Source organism: Phyllostomus discolor, chromosome 7 (genome assembly GCF_004126475.2).
Source record: "Phyllostomus discolor isolate MPI-MPIP mPhyDis1 chromosome 7, mPhyDis1.pri.v3, whole genome shotgun sequence".
Classification (NCBI taxonomy): domain Eukaryota; kingdom Metazoa; phylum Chordata; class Mammalia; order Chiroptera; family Phyllostomidae; genus Phyllostomus; species Phyllostomus discolor.
Window position 1 is genome coordinate 125,154,297 of NC_040909.2, and position 20,824 is coordinate 125,175,120.

Genomic DNA, 20,824 nt, shown 5'->3' on the forward strand with positions numbered 1-20,824 from the left:
ATACTGAACTGTACGTCTCCTGTGACAAAAATCGTAAGTTAAGTCACGAGGCGGAGGGGTCTCGCCTGTGCTACTCATGGTTGTAACTGTAGCACAGTGCCCGGCGCACAGGCAGCACCTGGGAAATAACTGTTAACAGCCGAACAAACGGATGAAGGAGAACCGGACGTCCTCATCTTTGACACACATCCTTCCTTCCCTCCGGCGTGTTTTCTTCTGCTTTGGATGCTCCTAGGTAGCAGGAGCTTCAAACTCGTATAGCCGTTGACAAGGTTTAACTTGTATGGATGTCTCTACATTTTTTCTGGGTAAAGAAATCCTGGTTTTCATCAGGAAATCAAAGAATCCATATCTATTATGAATTAAATTGTGCCTCCCCAAATTCATATGTTGAAGCCTCAACCCCTGGTGTGACTATATTTGGGGACTGGGCCTTTAAGGAGGTACTGCACGTTACGTGAGGCCCTACAGGTGAGCCCTTGTCCAGGAGGGTTAGTGCCCTTAGGAAAAGAGGACGAGACGAGGCAGCAGGGATGTGTAAGCAAAGAAGAAAAGGCAATGCACAAGCCTAGGAAAGAGGTCTCGAGAGAAACCAAACCTGCCAACACCTTGATCTTGGACCTTTAGCCTTCAGAACAGTGAGAAAATAAATTTCTGTTCTTTAAGTCACCTAGTCTGAGGTACTTTGGGATGGCAGCCCTAGGAATCTTATATAATATCCCTGGAAAGTTAAGAACCACTCATAACAAACTACCATTTATTTAAGCACCTAAGTAGGCTGTATTCCTTACATACCTCACCTCCTTTACTTACTTATTTATTCCTTTGAACAATAGGGACAGACTGTTCCCATTCCACAGAACCAGAAAATAAAGTCAGGACCTACATCCAGTCAACAGTTCATCTTGGATGCACATGAGAATCACATGGAGAATTTGCAAAGTCACTCACACCTGGCCAACCAGGAAAGCTCCCAAGTTAGCAGGTCCCTGAAGAGCCCAGCATAAGGTACTTCTAATGATGAGCTGGAATTAAGAACCATAGAATAAGGGCAATCACAATCCCAAAATTACACTGTCTCTATAGAGAATACATTTGCAAGGCTCAAAACCGCAGTCAGCAAAACTAGGTTTAGTGGGTCTTGGGTTGTGCAGGTGAGAGAGAGATGAAGGCCTGAGTCAGGACAGAGATGGCAAGGATGAAGATGGGTTTCCAAACCATTTCGATCAGGGGTTGGCCAGCTTTTCTATAAAGGGACAGAGAATAAATATTGAAAGCTTTGCAAACCATATCACAGCTACCCAACTCTGCCACCATGGTACACAAGTGGCAATAAACTACATAACCTAATGAACATAATGATGTTCCAATAAAACTTAAAAGAGGTGGCCAATTTTTTCACACCGGATCTACACTATAAAACAGGTCAAACTTGGTCATTGACTAGATATGAGGGAGGAAGGAAATAAAGGTAGTTGCTAGGCTTTGGGATCTTTATGTTCTCAGTATCTGGTCTGGAATCACAAATTCCTTGAGTCAATTGAATGTCAGAGGAGGATAAAACCTCATTAAAATGATGTCATTCAACAGCCTCGTTTTATTGGTCATGACATTGAGGGCAGGTGCCTCTGATGGTGACTAGTTAGCAGCACAAATAATACCAGAGCTTCTAACTCTACACTGCACCCCTGCCTTCTACACCTCTAGGTGAAAAGGTGTTTCTCTCTCTCTGCCTTGAGACTACCATGTTACATATGTAATGACAGTTATCGAGTATTAAATAAATATCACTAGATGTCTATAACGTGTCCTAGGACCACTGAGAGACTGTCTCCCATTGCAGGAAGCTTAAAGTCTTGTTGTTATACACATTCCACCCAAGCCATCTTTGTGCTCCGGATTTTTTTTTTTTGGATCAGATATTTTTTAAAGTGGTTGTGAAACATATATCATACTTCTTTGCCCGAAGGATCACTCACTTTCTAATCTGAACACTGTTTTATGTTAAAAGCATACAGAGAATGTATTCAGGCCAGGAACTAAATCACTGCTTATTCAGCCTCCTGACAAGGAAAGAATAAATCACAGACATGCATTATCAGAACATAACCACAGTCAACTCCAATTGAAGACTGAAAAACCTTACTAAGAGGCAAGCGGAATGCCTTACGACTGTTATGCAAAACCAAAAGCCATACAAAGAGAAAAAGGCTGGAAGAAAATATGCCAAATACAAATAGTGGCTGTTTTTTTAATATGGGTCCATGTAAAACTCTTTTCCTTCTACTTTTCAGAGGATATATAACCATGTAATTATAAGGTTAATTTAAAAGGAAAATGTTACTATGTTGAATTTTTTAAAATTCTTGAATTTCTAATAGTATCTTGCTCTAGGATATTAACAGAATATATTATGTAAATATTAACATACAATTATGTAAAAAGTTTTAAAGCTCTTTAGGTGTACCACAAAGTATGCTTTCAGGTATAAGCAGCTGATAGAGCATTGTAACTGGATAAATTATTTTTCCTTCATGCCTAGAGAATGGCTCTTCTTTAAGTGTTTCCAGACACCCTAGCCTCCTCACTATTATCTTATTTCCCAGTGCTGTTCCCTTTTTTCTCATCTCCTGACAAATAAACCCAACATGGCTGGCTGGCTGAGTATCATAAGTTCAAAATTTTCTGAACAATGAATTCTCTTTAGAAATGGTTCCTGCTGTGGTCTTGCTCTCTTCCTGCTTCTTTCAGGAAATGGACCCACTGGCCCCTTCCCGAAAACGGACGATGTCAAAATAGAGGACAAAGGCAATGCCATAGAGCAAGCGGCGGGGCCAATAGCTGGGACCTTTTGGTGTGACAGTTGGCTCTTCTAAAAAGGCCAGCTCAGCATTATCAGGCCCTCACCCCCATTCCCACTCCAATGACGAGGAGACACAGATGGGTAGAGCGGAGAAAAAGCTAGTCGGGGTGAAAAGAGGCTGCTGTGTGTGACCCCTGGGGACAGCTCTCCATTCTAAGTTCAGAAAGACCCTGTCAGCACAAAGGAACAGATGGGAAAGTCTCTAGGAAGCAGTCAGCAGAATCGATGCTTAAATAAGACCCCAAAATGCCACATCTGAACACATGAGTATTGTGCATTTAAGTTCCTAAGACCAGTTCCGTATCCCAGCCAACCCTTCCACAGCTGACCTTTTCCAGAGGCCAGCGTGTGATCAATGCCACCTCAGTAGTACCTTCCAATCTCAAGTATAAAGAAATACACTTTTGCCCCAGGAAGCTTCATAAATAGGAATCCCCTCTTCCTGGGGTGAATCTATTTTGGTTTGCATGACTGCCTTTGTCAAATCTGAGCGTGTACGCTCAGCATGATATTGAGAGTTAGGAAATTTGGGCTTTTTCTATGTCCTGTTACATACTGTGCAAGCCTGATGCACTGGGCAAAACATTAACTCATTCAACTATTATTTGTCAAGTGCTTACTATGCACCAGGTATTCTTCTAGGTGCTCAAATACATCCATGAAAAAACCCACAAAGATTATAATTGTCATGGAGGGAAATTTCTGGTTAATTAAGAATCTTCTTCAGAAATGAGAATTCCTAGAAAATCTACATTTAGATTGCTAACTTTCTTAGAAATAATATAGTAAAATACACTCAGACGGAAGGTACCTGTAATATACTTACAGGTAAGAAGGCACCAGGTAATATACTTGCCTGGAAGTTGATAAAATGAATGGGTAAGGGCACAGAGTAAGGAATCAGATTCTGGAGTTTAAATATTGGGTCTTCTCAGTAATTAACCAACTCAATAGAAAAAAAAAAGCCTAAACATTCTGACATAAGAAGATCCCTATTCTTGTCCTACAAACACTCAGTCAGTTCATTTTACAATAAAAACCATGATTGACAGGTTCCATTCATTCACAAAGAGCTTTTAATTTTTTTAATGGGCCATTCAAATATGGGCAGAGAGCCTAATGTATACACACTTTTGGGGCTATATAACATGAAAGCAGACCAAAATGAACAAATTGGCAAAAAATTACTATTTGGAATTTTTGGAAGAAATAAATACAGAGAGCAAAGTAAGCTTTATTAAAAAAAAAGTCAGCATTAACATCCTCAATGAAATATGGAAAGATTACATCCACAAAATAAGATTTGGTATTATAAAAACTTCAGAAGGAAAAAAATCTCTCTAAAAATTAAAAATGATAGGGATGATAAAATGCCATAGAAGCTGGAAAGAAAAAATTAATCTACCAGAAAACAGAACAAAAAGAGTCAAGATGAGGCATGAGAAAACACTGATTTCAAAAATGAGAACCACCCTGGGAAATTTATCATTTCAAAAATAGCAGTTAGAGAAATAAAGAACAGAACAAATTGGCTACAATCAAATAAATAACTCAATAAAAATTCACAGAAATGAATGATCATATGGAAAGACCACTTTCGCTTTGAAAGACCACCAAATACACAATACAATAGATAAAATGGGCTCACACCAAAACACAGTCTCATTACATATCTCAATACTAGGGACAGAAAGAAGATTAAACAATTTTTTAGAACATGTATATTTCATGCAAATGATCAAGAACCAGAAGGCTTCAGATTTCCCAAAAACAAGACTAGAAACTCAGACATGGTAGAGGCTTCGCCATTGTGAGGAAAGATGACCTTCAACTTCTAAAAATCTAATCGAGTTATCAATTCAGTACAAGGGTAGAATATATACATTTTCAGATATGCAAGTTCTCAAAAGTATGCCTCCCACACACCTTTTCTCAGGAGGATGAGTTCCGTCAAAACCAAGGTTAAAGGAAAGTAAGAGGGTTACCCAGGGTCCTGGAAGGGGGGATCTGCCACCGAGACGGGCACCCCGAGGACAGCGGTGGAAGAAAACCTAAACACAAGTGAGTGTAGAGGACAACTAGACCCGTTTGAAACAAGCCAGAATCCTTTCAGAAACAGTTCTTCAGTGACGAGGAATTCACAGACTACCTAATGGGTGAATTATTGGGAGGAGACTTAACTGTGACACGTTTTGTTGAAATAGGTGACAAGTTGATGGGACACTAAGCAAAGAACAGTAAAATATCATTAAGCAATTTTTAAAGATGTTAATGATTAATTATAAAATTATGTTCACATATAATTTTAATAAAAATATAATCTAAATTTTAAGTTTATGAAGTACGTATCATACTTCCTGTGATATAGTAGATTCTCAAAGAATTTAGACACTCTTATGATGATTTTATCTAAACAATACATACATACACGGGCTTCACTCCCGATTTGTTTCACTGAATGTTCTCAGACAAGTTACTTACCCAAAACCTCATGCACAAACATGAATAAGTACAACTCTAGTAGGCATTTGAGAAAATATTTATAAAGCCACAATCCTTGGCATACAGTAGAAATATTTATCTCTCTGCCTATCCTTGTATATAAAATATTGGGTAAGTTTCATCACCTAATTTCAAAATATTTAACACTAAGAGGACATGGCTACAAAGTGGCTGAGGAAAAGAACCGCAGGGATTCTGAATGATTACTTAATCAAAGGTTTCTTACATTAAGAATAAAAATGGCTGAACACACTGTAAGAAGAAAAAGGAAAGATGGATGAGGCATCAGGGAAGGACCAGCTAGACTGGGAGACCAAAATGAGCACGAAACGAAAAGGACAGGCGGAAAACCTTGTTAGAACAATATAGTGAAAACCAGAATACAGTGGCAGGGCAATAGTCCCATAAAAGGAGTGTGTGGGAATGATTGGGAAGCCGTAAGGAAGGTGGCTGGAGCGTAAGAAATGTGTCACCACTCGTATGAGGTTTACAATCAGCTGGGACCCTGCCCTCATCCTGCACAGACCTCGCACCCCATCTCGCAGAAATGCCCTTCGTCACAAAGGGTAAGTGTGGGACGCTGGGACGCTGGGACGCTGATAGCAGCAATGGCCGTCAGCAAGCTACAGGGACAGAACTCATGGGGCATCTTCTGAAACTTGGACAGAGTTCTTTATTGTCCTTTCAAGAGCTCCTATCACTGCCCTCATGAACTGGGCATCTGTTTCTAAGAAGGAGACTGATCGTTATGCTTATACACAGTTAGGAAAAAAGGGAGAAATAATGAAATGCATGAATAGTTCATCAACAGCTAAACACTTCTTCAGATGTGCTAGAATGACTTAGGTTACCGCAGGTAAGGTGCGTCAGTTATGCAGGAAACGGGAACTCTCTCTGGGGCTCTCCGCAGGGTGTGTCAGCGTGGCCCCTTGTTTCACGGCAACAGAGTGGACACGGAAGTCATCTGAACTTGGGCTTGAATTCTTACTCCACCATTTACCGCTGGTGACCTTGGGGAAATTTATCTCAGCCTTAATTTTTTCATGTAGGAAAGGGAGAGAATATTAATAAGCATTTCATGGGCTTATTGTGAAGAGGCAGAATATTCGAAACAAACAATTACCAATATGGCCGAAACCCCACCCATCAGAACACTCATTGCCATCAACCAGCAGAGCCGTACGAGGGCCTACTGGCTGTTGTTATCAGTCAGGGCCTAATAAATGATAGCTATTGTTATTCATTTCTTATTGGTATTCAATTTTTTTCTTGCTATAGTGAATATGAAGGATTTTTAGATGCAGGAAATATGTTTCTAAATATTACTTTAATATAGCTACTTGGAAGATAGAATTATGGAGAATCAAAACAAATACTGGGGGAAGAAAAGAAGGGGAACTTAATCTCTCATCACCTGAGCCAAGGATTAAGCACCGCTGGAGAACTACATGACCACAGGCCCACGCTGGCTGCCTTCATCTGTGATTTAAGAAAAATTCTTGATCCCATTTAGAACATTCCATTTACAAACCCCTTCAAAGTAGGCACGGTGCCTTCCTCCCCTCTCACAGCAGCCATGGGAGAAGCTGTAATAAAAAGACTCAAGACACCAAGTTCTAAATCTGAGCTCTGCCACTAATGAGTTGTGTGACCTTGGGCAAAGGAGCCTTCACATCCTCATTTGTGAAACAGGAATAAGAGTCCCTGTTCCAGCTGCCAATGGATCCGCTGTGGAGCCAACCAGAAACTGCACTTTGGAAAGCACGAGTGCTGTGCAAAGCCAGGGTGGTATGGTTACAGTGGCCATGGCCTTGGGGTGAGCCCCAGAAAACACGCAGTGCCAAAGCTACCAGGCTATGGAGTTTCAATTAAGAAACCCTGGCCAAGCAAAGCAGGTCAGCGGGGAGGCTGGAGCTTCATGGGGTTGTAGAGAGACACTCAGCAAGCAATAGACAATTCATCATCACCATTAGAATCGGGGACAATGGCCTCAGCACCCTGGAAACCTAAGTCTTAAGGCTTTTAAAAACAGGAAGAGGCAGGAGATAGGAAAAGAAATTGGAGCTTATGTTCTTGTCTCAGCAAAAAGGTAAAATGGGCCGAGTCTGTGCTCAGCATCCTTCCCTTTCTGATATCGCCCCCACTACTTGCTGCTGTTTTCCTGGAACCCCAAACCCAGGCTGTAGGGCCAGTGTTCCCTCATGGCACCTGCTGACTGGCCTGTGCACCCAACCCCTGCTCCACGCCCAAGCACCCACCAAGGCCTAGCCTCTCCAGAAAACAACTCATGTTCCGAAAACTACACCCTCCCTCAACATTTGAAAGTGAGAAGTCTTCCTATTTCATCCCTGTCTCATTTTGCTTGAATTATTACAGGATACACAAGAAACTGTCAGTGACCCACATGTTTTCCTAGGTCATCTTGAAGAAAAAAAAATTTAAGATATCATTGCTATAACAGTATATTAGTAGGTCATCATTTAATAATCTCATTTTTAAAGAAAACTCTGAAGATGATGTCTTAACCCAGGATTTCCCCAAAGTGTCCTAACTAGGAAATTGGATGAACATCTTTTATGTTTATCAAATGTCAGCTCTGCCACTTACTTGCTGAGCGACCACGGCCAAGTTACTAACCTCATTAGGCCCCCTTGGGTACTTATAAGGGATAATAACGGTGTCTACCTCGTAGAGTTTATGTGAGGGTTAAGTCAATAGATGAGAAGCAGGAAGAACAGTGCCTACCACACACTAGAGGTATCAATATTTTAGTGATGTATTTATTTTACAGTTAACAACACTCCTTATCTGCACCACCCGCCCCTTCCAAAAAGAACACCACCTTCTCCAAGAGACAATACATCTAAACAAAACCTCCCCCTCTAGTGGGTCAGTTCACACAGTCTATAAACACTCTTATCTATTTTGTAGCTTAAAAAAAAGCTTCTTTGAACTTGTTTCATCCAGGTAAGGCCCTTTGTCCTCCTTCTTCCAACTTCTCACCATGTGTACAACTCCCTTGACCTTGATATCTCTCTTCCTATAACGATTACTCCCTTCCTTCCACTTCTTTCCATCTCTATACATTTCACATCAAGAGTAACTTCCTCCTCACCCATGCAATCTTTGAATGACCGGGATATGGATTCGCTTCCCAGTTTACCACGTGCCAAACGCATGGGCATTACCCAGCACACACTCTGCCAGCTGGGCTTCAGGCAATGCGGACACACTCCCTTCCGACATGGTTTCCCTATGACCTGCTTCAGCTCCCTCAACCCATCCCTGAAACACTGCAGTTGCCTGGAAGTCACGCTCTTCCCACACAGGAGCTCTCTCTCTCGCCCGCCTGGTCTCTCGCTTTAGACTCGTGCAAGAGGAGCAACATGTGAGCCTGCGGGAGAAAGGCCTTCCCAGGGGGAAGAGCAGCGCAGAGGCAGAAGGGATTCGAGGCACAGGGAGAGCCCAGAAAACAGCTGGCCCTGGGCTCCCCAACAACCGGGGCAGATTCCTGAGTGGAAGGGGTGGAAATCTGCGTGAAGCAGGAAGGCAGTGGCACGCGGGGAGGAGCCCTGACTGCGAAGGAGTTTGGACATGACCCGTTGGCGGTAGACAGCTCCTGCAGAGCTGGGTCCAGTTCTGTGTCTGCCTCTGCCACCCCGTGGAGAAACCGCCCCACACCCTGCCGTTCTCTGCCCTATGAGGTGTTTCTCCCATCTATACCTCTGTTCTTTCCTTTCCTCCTATTGCATCAAGCCCCGACACAGCCCACCCCGCCCAAGTCCATAGCTTTGTTACTGGGATGCATTGGCAACCCAAGCCTTGCATCTGACTTGACTGAAAGCCGGTGAGAGGAAGGTTCAGAACCTCAGATCCCTTTACCCTGCTCAGTGCTGTCCACAGTGGTTATCTGACCGCGGGCGCACAAGAAGTATTTATTATCCAAATAAATATGTAGGCAGGCATGTTCACGGGTGCTGGGCACGCCGTGAACTTGGAAGGCAGCATGGCACAACCTCAATGACAAAACCCCAAAGACCTGGGGCTGCTGACAAAACTGTAGAGAGCCAACACTGAGACAAACACCTTAGGAGAGGTTTGATCCCCAAACCTAAAAGAATCTTCCCTACTGAAGAGCCCAAATAAGCAATGCTTTATTACATTGTTTTTCATAAACCACCAACATTTCCAAAAGGCAAAGGAAACCAGGACCAAACTACCAAACTGGAACAAAACCCACACCAGAAAGCAACACGTGCCAGTGCGAGAGCACAGGCCCTGGAATACCAGGGAGCTGGCGGCACAGCCCGGATCCACCACCAGTGAGCTGTGTGACCTTGAGGGAATTTCTTACCTTCTCTGGACCTAAAGTCTTCCAATGCTTGGGTGGGAAAAACCACCTATCCACTGCCTTATGAAAGCTAGTGTTCAGAAAGTGGACATCAAGAATCTGGCTGAGAGGAGGCACAAAATAACATTAGCTCTCCTGCCTATACAACAAAGAGTTGAGTGCCTTCCTTGTTCCTGGGAGGGCTGTGGGCTCTGGAGTGGCGGCGGACAACACAGAAGCCAAGTGCACGTTCCCACGGAATTGATCTCATTCATCCTTTGCCCCTGTGAGCACAGAAGGAAAGCCCCAGGCCTTTCCCCCCCAGAAAATACACAGAGGCCCATAAACAAGGCGTGCATACACCTTGTAGGGGGGGTCAAGAATCCTGCGAAAACTTAAGTCTCCTCTTGTCATCTTGGATTAAGAACCCGGCCCCAAGATATTTTCGAGGGATGACTAAGGTCGTACAGAAGTACAGGCACACCTCGTTTCATCGCACTTGGTTCTACGGAGCCTCACAGATATACTTCTTATAAATTAAAGGTTTGTGGCAACCCGGAAGGGAAAAAAAAAGAATTGACTAAGGACACCTGTTTGATTTAAAAGAAATAAAACAAAAACCACCCACGGGAAAGGAGCAGGAATGTGGATGTGATGAAGGGCCCAGGCAGAATCTCACCGTTGCGGAAATATGACCCAAGCAGGTCTGTCTCCGCACCTGCTTTTCCCCGGCTGACCCACCGCCCTATAAAGCTGTAAATCTAACTGTGCTGGAGCCTGGCACACGCTAGGGTCTCAGTAAATATTTGCGAAGGTGAAGTGAAGAATACTCCACTTCAGAGCTGCAGGAAGTAAACGCCGTAGCCACGTACGTTTCCTAGATGACTTTAACACCAAATGTCAATCCTACAGTTCATTAAACGACAGCCACGTAGAAAAGGCTAAGTGTTCCCAGAGAGCAGAAAAGAAACCGAAAGCGAGAGTTTGGGCATCAGAAAGTCCCGACACACCCCTGACGCTACTCGCAGACGGAAGGGGAGCGCAGGACGATGACTCAGCCAGGGCTGGGAGCTGTGTGTCCGCTTCTGGGCTGCTGGCTGCTCTCTCCTCTGCCTACAAACCACTGGTCATCAAGGGGGCGACAAGAAACCCCACACAAAATCAAATGGAAAGTACATCTACTGCAACCTGGTTAATGACATCCTATTTTTACCTCCATGCAATGCACAGGCCCCTTCTCAGGGCGGGGAGGCAGGGAACCCTGGACTCACATTTTACAACCTAAACAGGACACAGTTAGGCAACCATGGATCTAGGGATTCTGTAGCAATTCCACAAATATTCCACCCCATGGTTCCATAGACCAGTGGGAAATCCTGGAAATCTTAAGTGTGTTTGCACCCAAATTATACCTCTGTCTGTCCCTTTGCATTTGGACACAATTGCAGAATCTGATGTCAGGCCCTATGTCCGATGTGTGGCTGATGAAAATGGGGTCTTGCAGGCGAACTAAGCACTTCCCCCACTGTTTCCAAGGACAGCCGATGAAACACCAAATTCCAAGTCAGAATCACACTGGGCAGAAAACAAACCTGGCCCCTGTCATCCTCAAAATTTAAATCATGCAGGAAATGGAATCAAGTAACCTTTTCTTAGGCTTTGCAAAATGAAGTCCCTCACTGCCCTAGGCAGGCAAGACCTTTCCGCTCAGGGACAGGTAAGCCTCCCCCACCGACCCCGCCACCACCACCAAGTAAAATAAAAATAAAATAATTCAATATCCAGAAGTTGATGGCAAATTCTGGTGTGTGTTTGTTTGTTTGTTTGTTTGTTTTTAAATTATGGAAGGGAACATAACAGCTTTCTTCTGGAGGCAAAACCAGTGGCGTTTCCAGCTTATCTTCAAGCCCTGACCTGGACACTGGTATGTGTATGTTTGCTGCAGCTACACAGCTCTTCTAAAATGCAGCTCCAATAACCCACTCCTGGAAAAAATGTTTCCTTTTCCCCTCACCCATCTGCCTGCCTGGTCCCCATGAATGCACTTCTCTCATTCTCGTGAGGTCCTCGCTGTCATCAGAAGATAGGCACAGAGAAAAAGATCCAAACCGATGGAGGCACATGTGACGCACATGTGAGAAACTCCGGGAGACTGGCTGGCTGTTTCTTAAAAAGTTAAAGGCATACTATTTATATGACCCAAAAATCCCACTCCTAGCTATTTAGACAAGAGAAACAAACTTATGTTCACACACAAACCTGTAGGTAACAGTTCAGAGTGGTTTATTCATAATCACCAGGAACTGGAAACAATCAACTGTACTTGGTGAACGGACAAACTGGGGCACATCCCTTTGATGCAGTAAAACCTAGTCATTAAGAGGACTCAGCTCCTGATACACGCAACAAGGCAGATGAATCCTAAACACATTACACTGTGTGAAAGGAGCCAGCCTCCAGCAGCAATGTAGTGTGTGATATCATCTATGTGACATTCCGGAAAAGGCACAAGGACAGGGACAGAGTTGAAAGCAGTGGTTGTCAGGGACCGTGGGGACGGGGAGGGGCACCAGGGAACTTTTTGGGGGTGTAGGAATGGAGCTTGATTGTGGTGGTGGTTACAAGACAGAATTATTGTACATGTTTGTCAAAATGCAACCACAAATGGTGGATTTTATGGTATGTAAAGGATACCTAAATACCCAAATTAAAATTTAAAAAAATACTATATGATCTCACCTTTAACAGGAACCTACACAACAAAACAAAGAAACAAGCAAAATATAACCAAGACACTGAAATAGAGGACAGGCTGACAGTGACCAGAGGGGAGAGAAGAGGGAATTTCAGGGGAGAATGGGAAGGGTTTACGGGAACAAATTTAAAGGACACATGGACAAAAACTGGGGGGGGTGGTAATGGGAGGGGAGTGGTGAGGGTTGGGAGGGTGGGCCGGATTGGGAGGAAAAGGGAGAAACCTGTACTTGAACAATGATTAAAATAAAATTTAAAAAAATACTAACAGAGAATAGAGAGTATTTGAATAGGGATGCAAATTTCAAAATTAATAGTAAAATAGATGGAATGATACTTCATCTTGAAAAGAGAAACTCAGTTTATATTATCTCCTATTAGACCAAATCTGTATCATTGTACATGTGTTCATTCTTAACAAAACCCCATTTTTTATTAATTATGTAACTTCTGCAACAAGATTTTTTATGTTAGCAAGACAAAACACTCGTCATTTCGTGCTTGACTTTTCATAGCCCATTTATACAGATTACATTCCCCAAAATGTTTCAGGGCATCGATTTTCACCAAAGACCTTTTCTAATCCTCAGATGGTATTAATATTTTTTCTTGGGTGCCTATCAAGTCAGCATCTTGTGCCAATTTTCTCTTCTTTAATGGTTTTCTGGCCTAACACTGCCAGACCTTAATTGAGTCACAGCTGTATGATTCCATCAGTTTTCCAATGCCATTTTCATGGGGTCCATGAAAATTTTCCTCTTTTGAAAGACCTAGAATTGCTCTATGCAATCAATCCACATACACACTCTATCATATGGCTGGGTGATTATCACACCAATCAGAGAGGGCCCGACCTACAAAAGTGTGGGAATCAGGGGGTAGATAAATTTTTGGAGGGTAAGAATTATCTAAGTGACGAGTCCTTCATGAACACACTCATGTTATAATCACTTTTAGTTTCCCCTATTACCTCATAACTGCAGGAATCAGACAGTTAACAAATCAAGTAACACATTTAAAAGTGAGGAGGCCAGTTTTATCCCAACTCTGAGAACGTGCATTCCTTCACTAAGCATCTCCCATTACACCAGACGCTGCATCACCAGAGCACCACGAAAATGACTTGGACACTTTCGAATGTGTGGCAGGAAGAAGAGACAGACAGCATCATCCCCATCATCTCGTCTGACATTTACTGAATGTTTACTGAGCAGCTGCCAGGATAGAATGGGTCCTAAGAGCTTTATTGACACGAATATAACCCTCTCGACATGCCTGGGAGTATTACTATTAATATGCCCATTTGACAGATGAGCAAAGGAGTCTCTGAGCTGTTCGGTGGACTGCCAGGCCCACACAGCAGGTGCTCGGCAGAGCTGGGCCCCGCACCCAGTCTGGCTGCAGAGCTGTAAGTTTAAAGACAGCACTGTGAGTGGTATGCGTGCATCGGCGCCCCCAAAGTGCAGCTTGAGCCGGCCGGAGCCCATTCTGTGCCCCCGCTCTCCAAATCAGCTGCAGCTCTGAGGCTCACACCCCATGGCCAACCCACAAGCACCTGCCAAGTCACTGAAGACTTGGGATTTGCTGGGCAGAACACCACCGAACACCTTCTGCAGAAGCAAGGGCAGCCGAGGAGCAAAGGAACCGAACTTGCCAGCTGGCTCCTCCTGGCCCCAGTGCCCTTGGAAAAAGGCTGCGTAAGGCAGAGAGGCGGCCGCCCCTGTCACCAGACAGCTGCCGCCCCTTCATGCTCTTCACTGCGGGAATGGAGCTGTCCAAGCAGCTTCTTGCACCCACACTTTACAAAACTCGGACTAAATATAGCCAAGTGTGCTCTCATGAGCCAGCTCAGAGCTGGAGAAGCTGCTACATTCCCCTTCAGAGGACTGGGGAGGAATCCACCTGAGTTACAGGCGAGGAGCTTCCTTGCTTGCTCCTGTGGTCGCAGAAGGACTCTATGCAAGATCCAGCTGGGCTGCAGGGAGGGCTGCAGGCTTGGCCCAGCAGATCATAGAGCCTGTGGGAAGAGGAACGCACCAGACGTGACTTAGGAGCATCCTCGCTCACTCCCCTGCCCACAAAGGGCTACACAGCCACAACACTGGGACGTGCAGGGAAAATCCATTAGGTAGAACATATTCTACGTACGCCACTCCGTTTCATGCTCTTTCCCCACTCCCCATCCATCGATATCCCACTCAAAGCTCACTCGAATGCTTCTCCCTTGGTTAGGCTTTCCTCATCCAGCTCAGAACTCAATGCCCCATTTGTTCTCAGACCTCCCACGTTATGTCACTTGGACTTTTATTTAGCACTTATATCATTCAGCCTAATCTGGTTCTCCGTCTCCTTCACCAAAGGGGTGGGGGGAGCAGAGCGAGCTGCCCCAAATCTACTGGAGCTTCCTGCACACAGGAAGCACTCTTGTTTTTTAAATCCTCATCTGAGGATATGTTTATTGCTGTTAGAGAGAGAGGAAGGGGGGAGAGAGAGAAACATCTATCAGCTGGCTTCTATATGTACCCCGATCGGAAATCAAACCCGCAGGGTTTTGGTGTATGGGATGTCACTCCAACCCGCTGAGCCACCGGGCCAGGAGCACAGACAGTGTTCCCTGCTTATCAACGGAAAATGCAAAATCTGCCTGGAGGCCAGTGGAAGAGTCTTTGCAATTGCCCCTCCCTTCTCCTGATTAATTACATGCACACCTGACACTCCCTCAAGTTCAAGTACCAGCTTCAGATCGCTGGCTGCCCCTCCTGCAACAGGTCGCCACAGCACCCACTGTGACTCAGCTTTCCAGGTCACAGCTACACCGGTGAAGCTTCTACACAACCTCCCCTCATTAGCACCAGCCCTTTTTCCTTCCTGAGTATGAGTAAGGCAAGGCGGACGAGAAAGAAAGGGTGGGCTGAAGGGAAAGAGTAAGGGCTGGGCCAACAGTAGGACGAGACTGGAACGCCTGAACTGGCTGTGACCTCGGGAGGAAAAGAGGGGAGTGGCAGGAACCACTGCCACAGCAGGTCTGAGGCCGCACGTCTCAGTCACTAGGCAGGAATCTTTAGGGATGGGCTCCTGTTCAGCACTCTCCTGTCCTAAAAGAATGACTAATAGAATCTGCTGGTGCAGGAGGGTCTGATCACCTGGGCTAAGGAACAAAAATATTAGAAAGGGAGAAGGAAAAGGACCCTGGGTGATAAGGGACATGGGGCAGCTATTAGTTGGACACTAACATCATGACACCGCACAGATAAAGGCCCTGGTAGGGAAACTCACCGGCAGTCCCATTGCTTTTACATGGGCTCTGTAGATGAACGTGGTTGGGAGTGTCGCTTAGGGGTACGAGGGGGCTGCGTGGAAATCAGAAGCCTCCGTGATCCTACCCACTTATTCATTCATCTGATAAGCCTCATGCAGGGTGTGCCATGGGCTGGGCCTGAGACACAGTGCTTGCCCTCAGGGAGCACCACCAAGCAGAAGAGATGCATACGAATGGTGTTCTCAACGGGGAAATGTAGCTAGAAAAAAGCAGGCATGCCAGCAGCAAGACTGCCACCTTCCTCCTTGCTTCCAGCGTCATAAGAGGGGGGCGGGTCCATGAAAATGACACTTCTGGTCTCTCCACTCCCTCACGGGGCTTTTCTCAGAAGAGGAAAAGACAATGATTCACATGCCAGTCTATGAAAAGGAACAAAGCCCAGGTGACTCAGGCCTTCCTCCTTCCCCTTAGGGTCCTCCTCTCTGTCCCCCCAGCTGTCAGCGTTACAGCGTGGCACATCTGGGAGGGTTGTTTTACTGCCGGGGTGCAATATTAGGAAGTCCACTTTATCTCTCTACTCGAAGCTCAAAAAAAATAACTCCTGTGGCCTGGTCATAAAGATGACGTTCTTATCTGCTATTGTGACTCCCTGTGACTCAGTTCTGAATTCAAGCAGGGTACATACACAGCATCATTTCCAATTGCTTCTCTTTGCGACAAGTGTCTATCTCATCTGCCCTCTTCCCCAGCCACTGTTACTACTTATCCTCACGATATTTTGGTGACGGGCAGTTTTCTCACTCTTTTACAGGAGAAAAACCAGAGAACCCGAGCACTGAATGACTCACGAGAGACCATTTGATAAGCCAATTTGTTCCCTTCTGATGGGAAATTCAGATTCCCTAACACCGTTGTCATCCAGAGCACATTTCAGTCTAAATGACGGCTGAAATCTTGGTTGGGTGGGGGGATGCTGAATCTTGGAAACCACTTTTCTGCCACGTAAGGGGGGCTAGTCTATTAGATCTGGAAGAGAAACACTGTGTACAAGGTCCACGCGCTCCACTTTCCTTACGTAGCTCTGTGGATGAAGCGAGGAGATGAACTGGGGGCAGGGCCTTGGAAAACCCTTCTCTGGCTTCGGGGCATTTATACTTCATTCGTGAAACTATAACCGCGATTCTCCAACCGCCAGTCACCAATGTTGGCGCAAAGAGGTGACTACAACACGGTCCCTGATGAGCCCACTTCTTCTCTCTCCCTGTATAACCCTGCCACCCTCTTCTGTCACCACACAGTGCCCCAGTGAGCACAACGGTCTACACAGTCTATCAAGGAGAGCGGGCTACCCTGCGGTTTCTGCAGGTACCTCCTCTCCAGTGCTCCTAGTTCTCCAGCTAGCTGGGGTAATTTATTACAATACAGTGTTGTTGTTTTTAAAATAGACAATGGATGCCAGCACAATCCCAGTGGGAATGCAGACCATCAGGTGTTCCATGGCTGGAAAGCACAGCTCTGGGAGCCCAGCTGCCCAGCAGCTGAAAGCACCGGTCAGGCCTGGGAACAGAGTTAGGATGCTGGCATTCAAGTCAAAGAAGAAAACACCAATCAGAACAGCCACAAAACCATAAACAAGGGGCGCCTCTTTTTCATCTTCAACTCAAGGCTACACGTTCAGCAAAATGAATGAACTCCCTCCTTGTTCTTAACACTTTTGCAAGTTCAAGCTTACTTTAAAACACAGGTTTTAAACCTCCGAAAACCTCACAGAAACCTCCTCACATCACGAAAACCTCCTAATGTGTCACTAATTAGAAAGACTGGTGTGAATTAAGTGACGATTGAGGATACAAAACACGTGCCACATAGTTTTTTTTTCCCAAAGGATGGAAAGGAGTACAGATGCCATTTACTGAGGATCTATGTCCCAGGCACCCCTGCATAAGCCTCTTCCTTGACTCGATCCCCACAACTTTTCTGGAAAGTAAATACTAACGTACCCATTTTATTCCAGATACAGAAATTACAGTTCAGATGTTAAGTAACATATATTTCCTCTTCCAGTTCCTCTGGCAAAATTCCTTATTCTCTGAATCAGTGCTTCTCCGTGAGCTCGGTCTCGGGCTGGGAATGATGTACAGGATGACCAGGCACTGAAGGACAGTCAACATCCCTGGCTCCTGAGCACAAAATACCGGCAGCAGACGCCAGCAGTAGTCCCTACACGTCCCAAACATACCTCAGGAGGACAATGGCCCCTCAGATTGAGAATGACTGGCCCAAAAGGTTCTTCGAGTACCAAGACAAAAGACTGACGAGAGGGGCACATCCTTGAAAAGTGCCCCCCTACCTTCATGTCTCTCCAAAGTCCATCATTTTATGGCATTGGGACGCCCAAGAAAGTCCCACGCTCTATGGAGTCAGCTACAAAAGCTCCCTGAATGTATTTCCCATGCATTCCAAGAGCATTGATTGAGTACCTATTACAGGTCAGATACTGTGATGGGAATGTAAAGTCAAAGGGTGCACGGTTCCAACCCCCAAGGGGTCGCAGGCATATAGTGTCGTGAGAGAGAGGTTAAGCATGGTAAGAGGCCGGATGGAAGCACAGGTGCTAGACAGGGATGCTCAGTGCAGAAGGCACCTCCCATAGACAGGACGGAGTGCCAGGGAGGCAGACGGAAGGAAGGGCTGGGAAAGGTTCCCAGGGGAAGGGAAGTTTCCCCTGAGCCTGCAAAGAACAAATGAGAGTAGCCAGGCAGGCCCAATCCAGGCAGAGAGAACTGCCTTTTCAAAGACCAGAGAGAGGAATCGTATCTGCAGGCGAAGTTCAGACTACAATATTTCCTTCATTCTTTAAGTGGAGACCCCACTGTGATTCAAACTCAGGATCTCCTGTTTACTACACAAGCAGGTTATCAAACCAAATGATTCACTCAATTTATTTTCCGTGTAAGTTCTCCATGGCCCATGTGTAAGTCCTTCTAAAACCCTTGTTTTCGTAAGGTATCATAACCCATCAGACGAGAAATATGACTAATTCTATACTTCTTCCAGTACACAGGAATTCTTTCCAAGTACACAGCAGGCTGGCAAGCAGTGGGAGTGCCCCTCATTGGGGGCACAGAGAAGTGGGGAAGATAAGAGTCATCTGATGAGTGAGGTAGAGGGGGTGTCCATCCATCAATTTACCCTTGGCCTCAAGCTCACGATGAACTTTGTCTTTTTTTTAAAAATCTGAAGTCTTATCTCACCATCAACTGTAAGATGAAAATAGCCAGATTCCTACCCTATTATTAAATTTGCACAGGAAACTTAGAGAAGTCTTGGGCTATGTGTCTGTCCTGTTCAAAGGCATAGATGCTGTATAGCATTAAATAACCAGGCATATAAATAAATACATTAGATGCTGATGGACAGACAACTAGCAGCGGCCAGCGGGGCATGTCTGCACCTGAGATAGCCCGCAGGCAGCAGTTCCCTGCATTCTTGAAAGCTGAGCGCAGGAGCTGGCTGGTTGCTTTGTGGGGTTAATGATAAAACGAAAGTCAAATTAGCTGAAGTTTTCTCACCTGGGGCAGGGAGGGAAGAGGAAAGTAAGCAAGTCCTTGTGGTTCTTCTTGCCTGCAGCCTACAAGGAACAGGCTCACTTCCCCTTGGCACAGAGCCTGATGCAATTAGCAGGCATGCCCTCTTTTCCCCACCCCCCGCCCCTTGCCCTATGACCTGAGCCATACTCATGACCCACAATTCTGGAGGTGAACCAGGCATCCTTTAGCCCCTTGGTTATTTCATTTTATCAGTCTGATCTCCAATTTGACATCCCAACCATATCTGGTCCACATATTTTCCCCATGAAACTACCCTCAACAAGAAAGCTTGCGTTCTGTCTGACCTAAGAGAACCTGAAGTGAAAACTCGGGATCCCACACACACCGCCTGTCCCTGATTTTAACCAGGAAGTTCAAAGGAGGCAGGATTGTTGAGCCGAAAGTGCAAAACCAAAGGCCAGAATTATACTAGGAAAGAGGCAGGTGGTTTTCAAAGAAATGAATTCACCCAAATCGAATAGGTTGGTTGTCCTTTTTATCCCTGGCTGATCTCATTCCGTTTCTGTAAACTTTGGAATCCCGGGAGGGTTGCATAAAGAGAGACAGGTGTAGGAGCACCTCCACTCTCAGGGGTATATCTGCTGCCGCTCTTGCCGGGTGCACACGACGAGGGGCCCTCGATCCAATCGCAGTCCGTACTTCCCGATGACGCACCTGGTCAGGGTCGTCTCCAACGTGTCGGGGGCAAAGCCAGTATCCCCAGCCCGTTGGCCACCCCGCTGGTCACCCAGCCAGCCAGCCGGCCAGCCAGCCCAGAGGGAGGGGGCAGCGAAAGAGGACCCTCGGGGCTAAGACCTCATGCCTGTCTCTCCGCATTTTCCCCTTTTCCAGCACGTCGTTTCACATTAGGGACGCTTGGTCTCCAAGCCTAGAGTCCTGCGCACCTACATGTCCTTCCAAAGCAACTGAATAAAGCGCCTACCGTCCTTACGTGGCTCAGGTGAGCGCCAAGAGGTGTAAGAGGAAAGGGCCCGCTCGCCACCAACACCATTCCTGTCCTCCCCACGTTCCCCAAGATTCACCGAGGATGTGTGTATTGGGGTGCGCGGGTTAAGAGGGAGCTTAAAATGCCCAAGCGTCCCTTACCTTCCACAGCCATTCTCTCAGAGCTTCCCTAACGCATGCATAATTTTCTTGGCCGAGATACTCCTTCTGCCCCCGCGATCCCCCCCCTCCTCGCGCTTTCGCCTCAATATTCTGCGCTCATCTGCTCCGAGACCAACCTGCCGCGGTCACGCAGAGAGAGGCTGCCGGCTCCCAGCTCCGCGCGGGGCCGGCTGGGAAGTGTAGTTCCCTTTCTACACTCCGATCCTCGAAAACACCCCGAATGCCCCGCGGGGCTCGCTCTACCCTCCACACTCAGACTGCAGCTCTGGCTTCAGCCGGCCAACGCAGAGCAATCCCTGCTAGGGGTTTTTGTGAGAGGACCCGGGGAACCCCAGGAGGTGGCAGAGACTACATTTCCCAAGATGCCCTGAGATGGGATTCGTTCCGCACTTAGAGAC

General features: G+C 45.9%; 1 protein-coding gene across 3 annotated transcripts in view; it reads right to left on the minus strand.

The window, feature by feature from the left end:
* Positions 1–20,575, minus strand: part of SAMD12 (sterile alpha motif domain containing 12) — a 344,026-nt gene extending 323,451 nt beyond the window's left edge. The window contains exon 1 of one of the 3 annotated variants that reach the window (XM_028533859.2): positions 20,406–20,575. In XM_028533859.2, the coding sequence (XP_028389660.1) occupies positions 20,406–20,418 (13 nt within the window). In that variant the 5' untranslated portion in view covers positions 20,419–20,575. The remainder of the gene's footprint in view (positions 1–20,405) is intronic. The other 2 variants (XM_036031374.1, XM_036031372.1) reach the window with 2 other exon arrangements.
* Between the last annotated feature and the right edge of the window lie 249 nt (positions 20,576–20,824).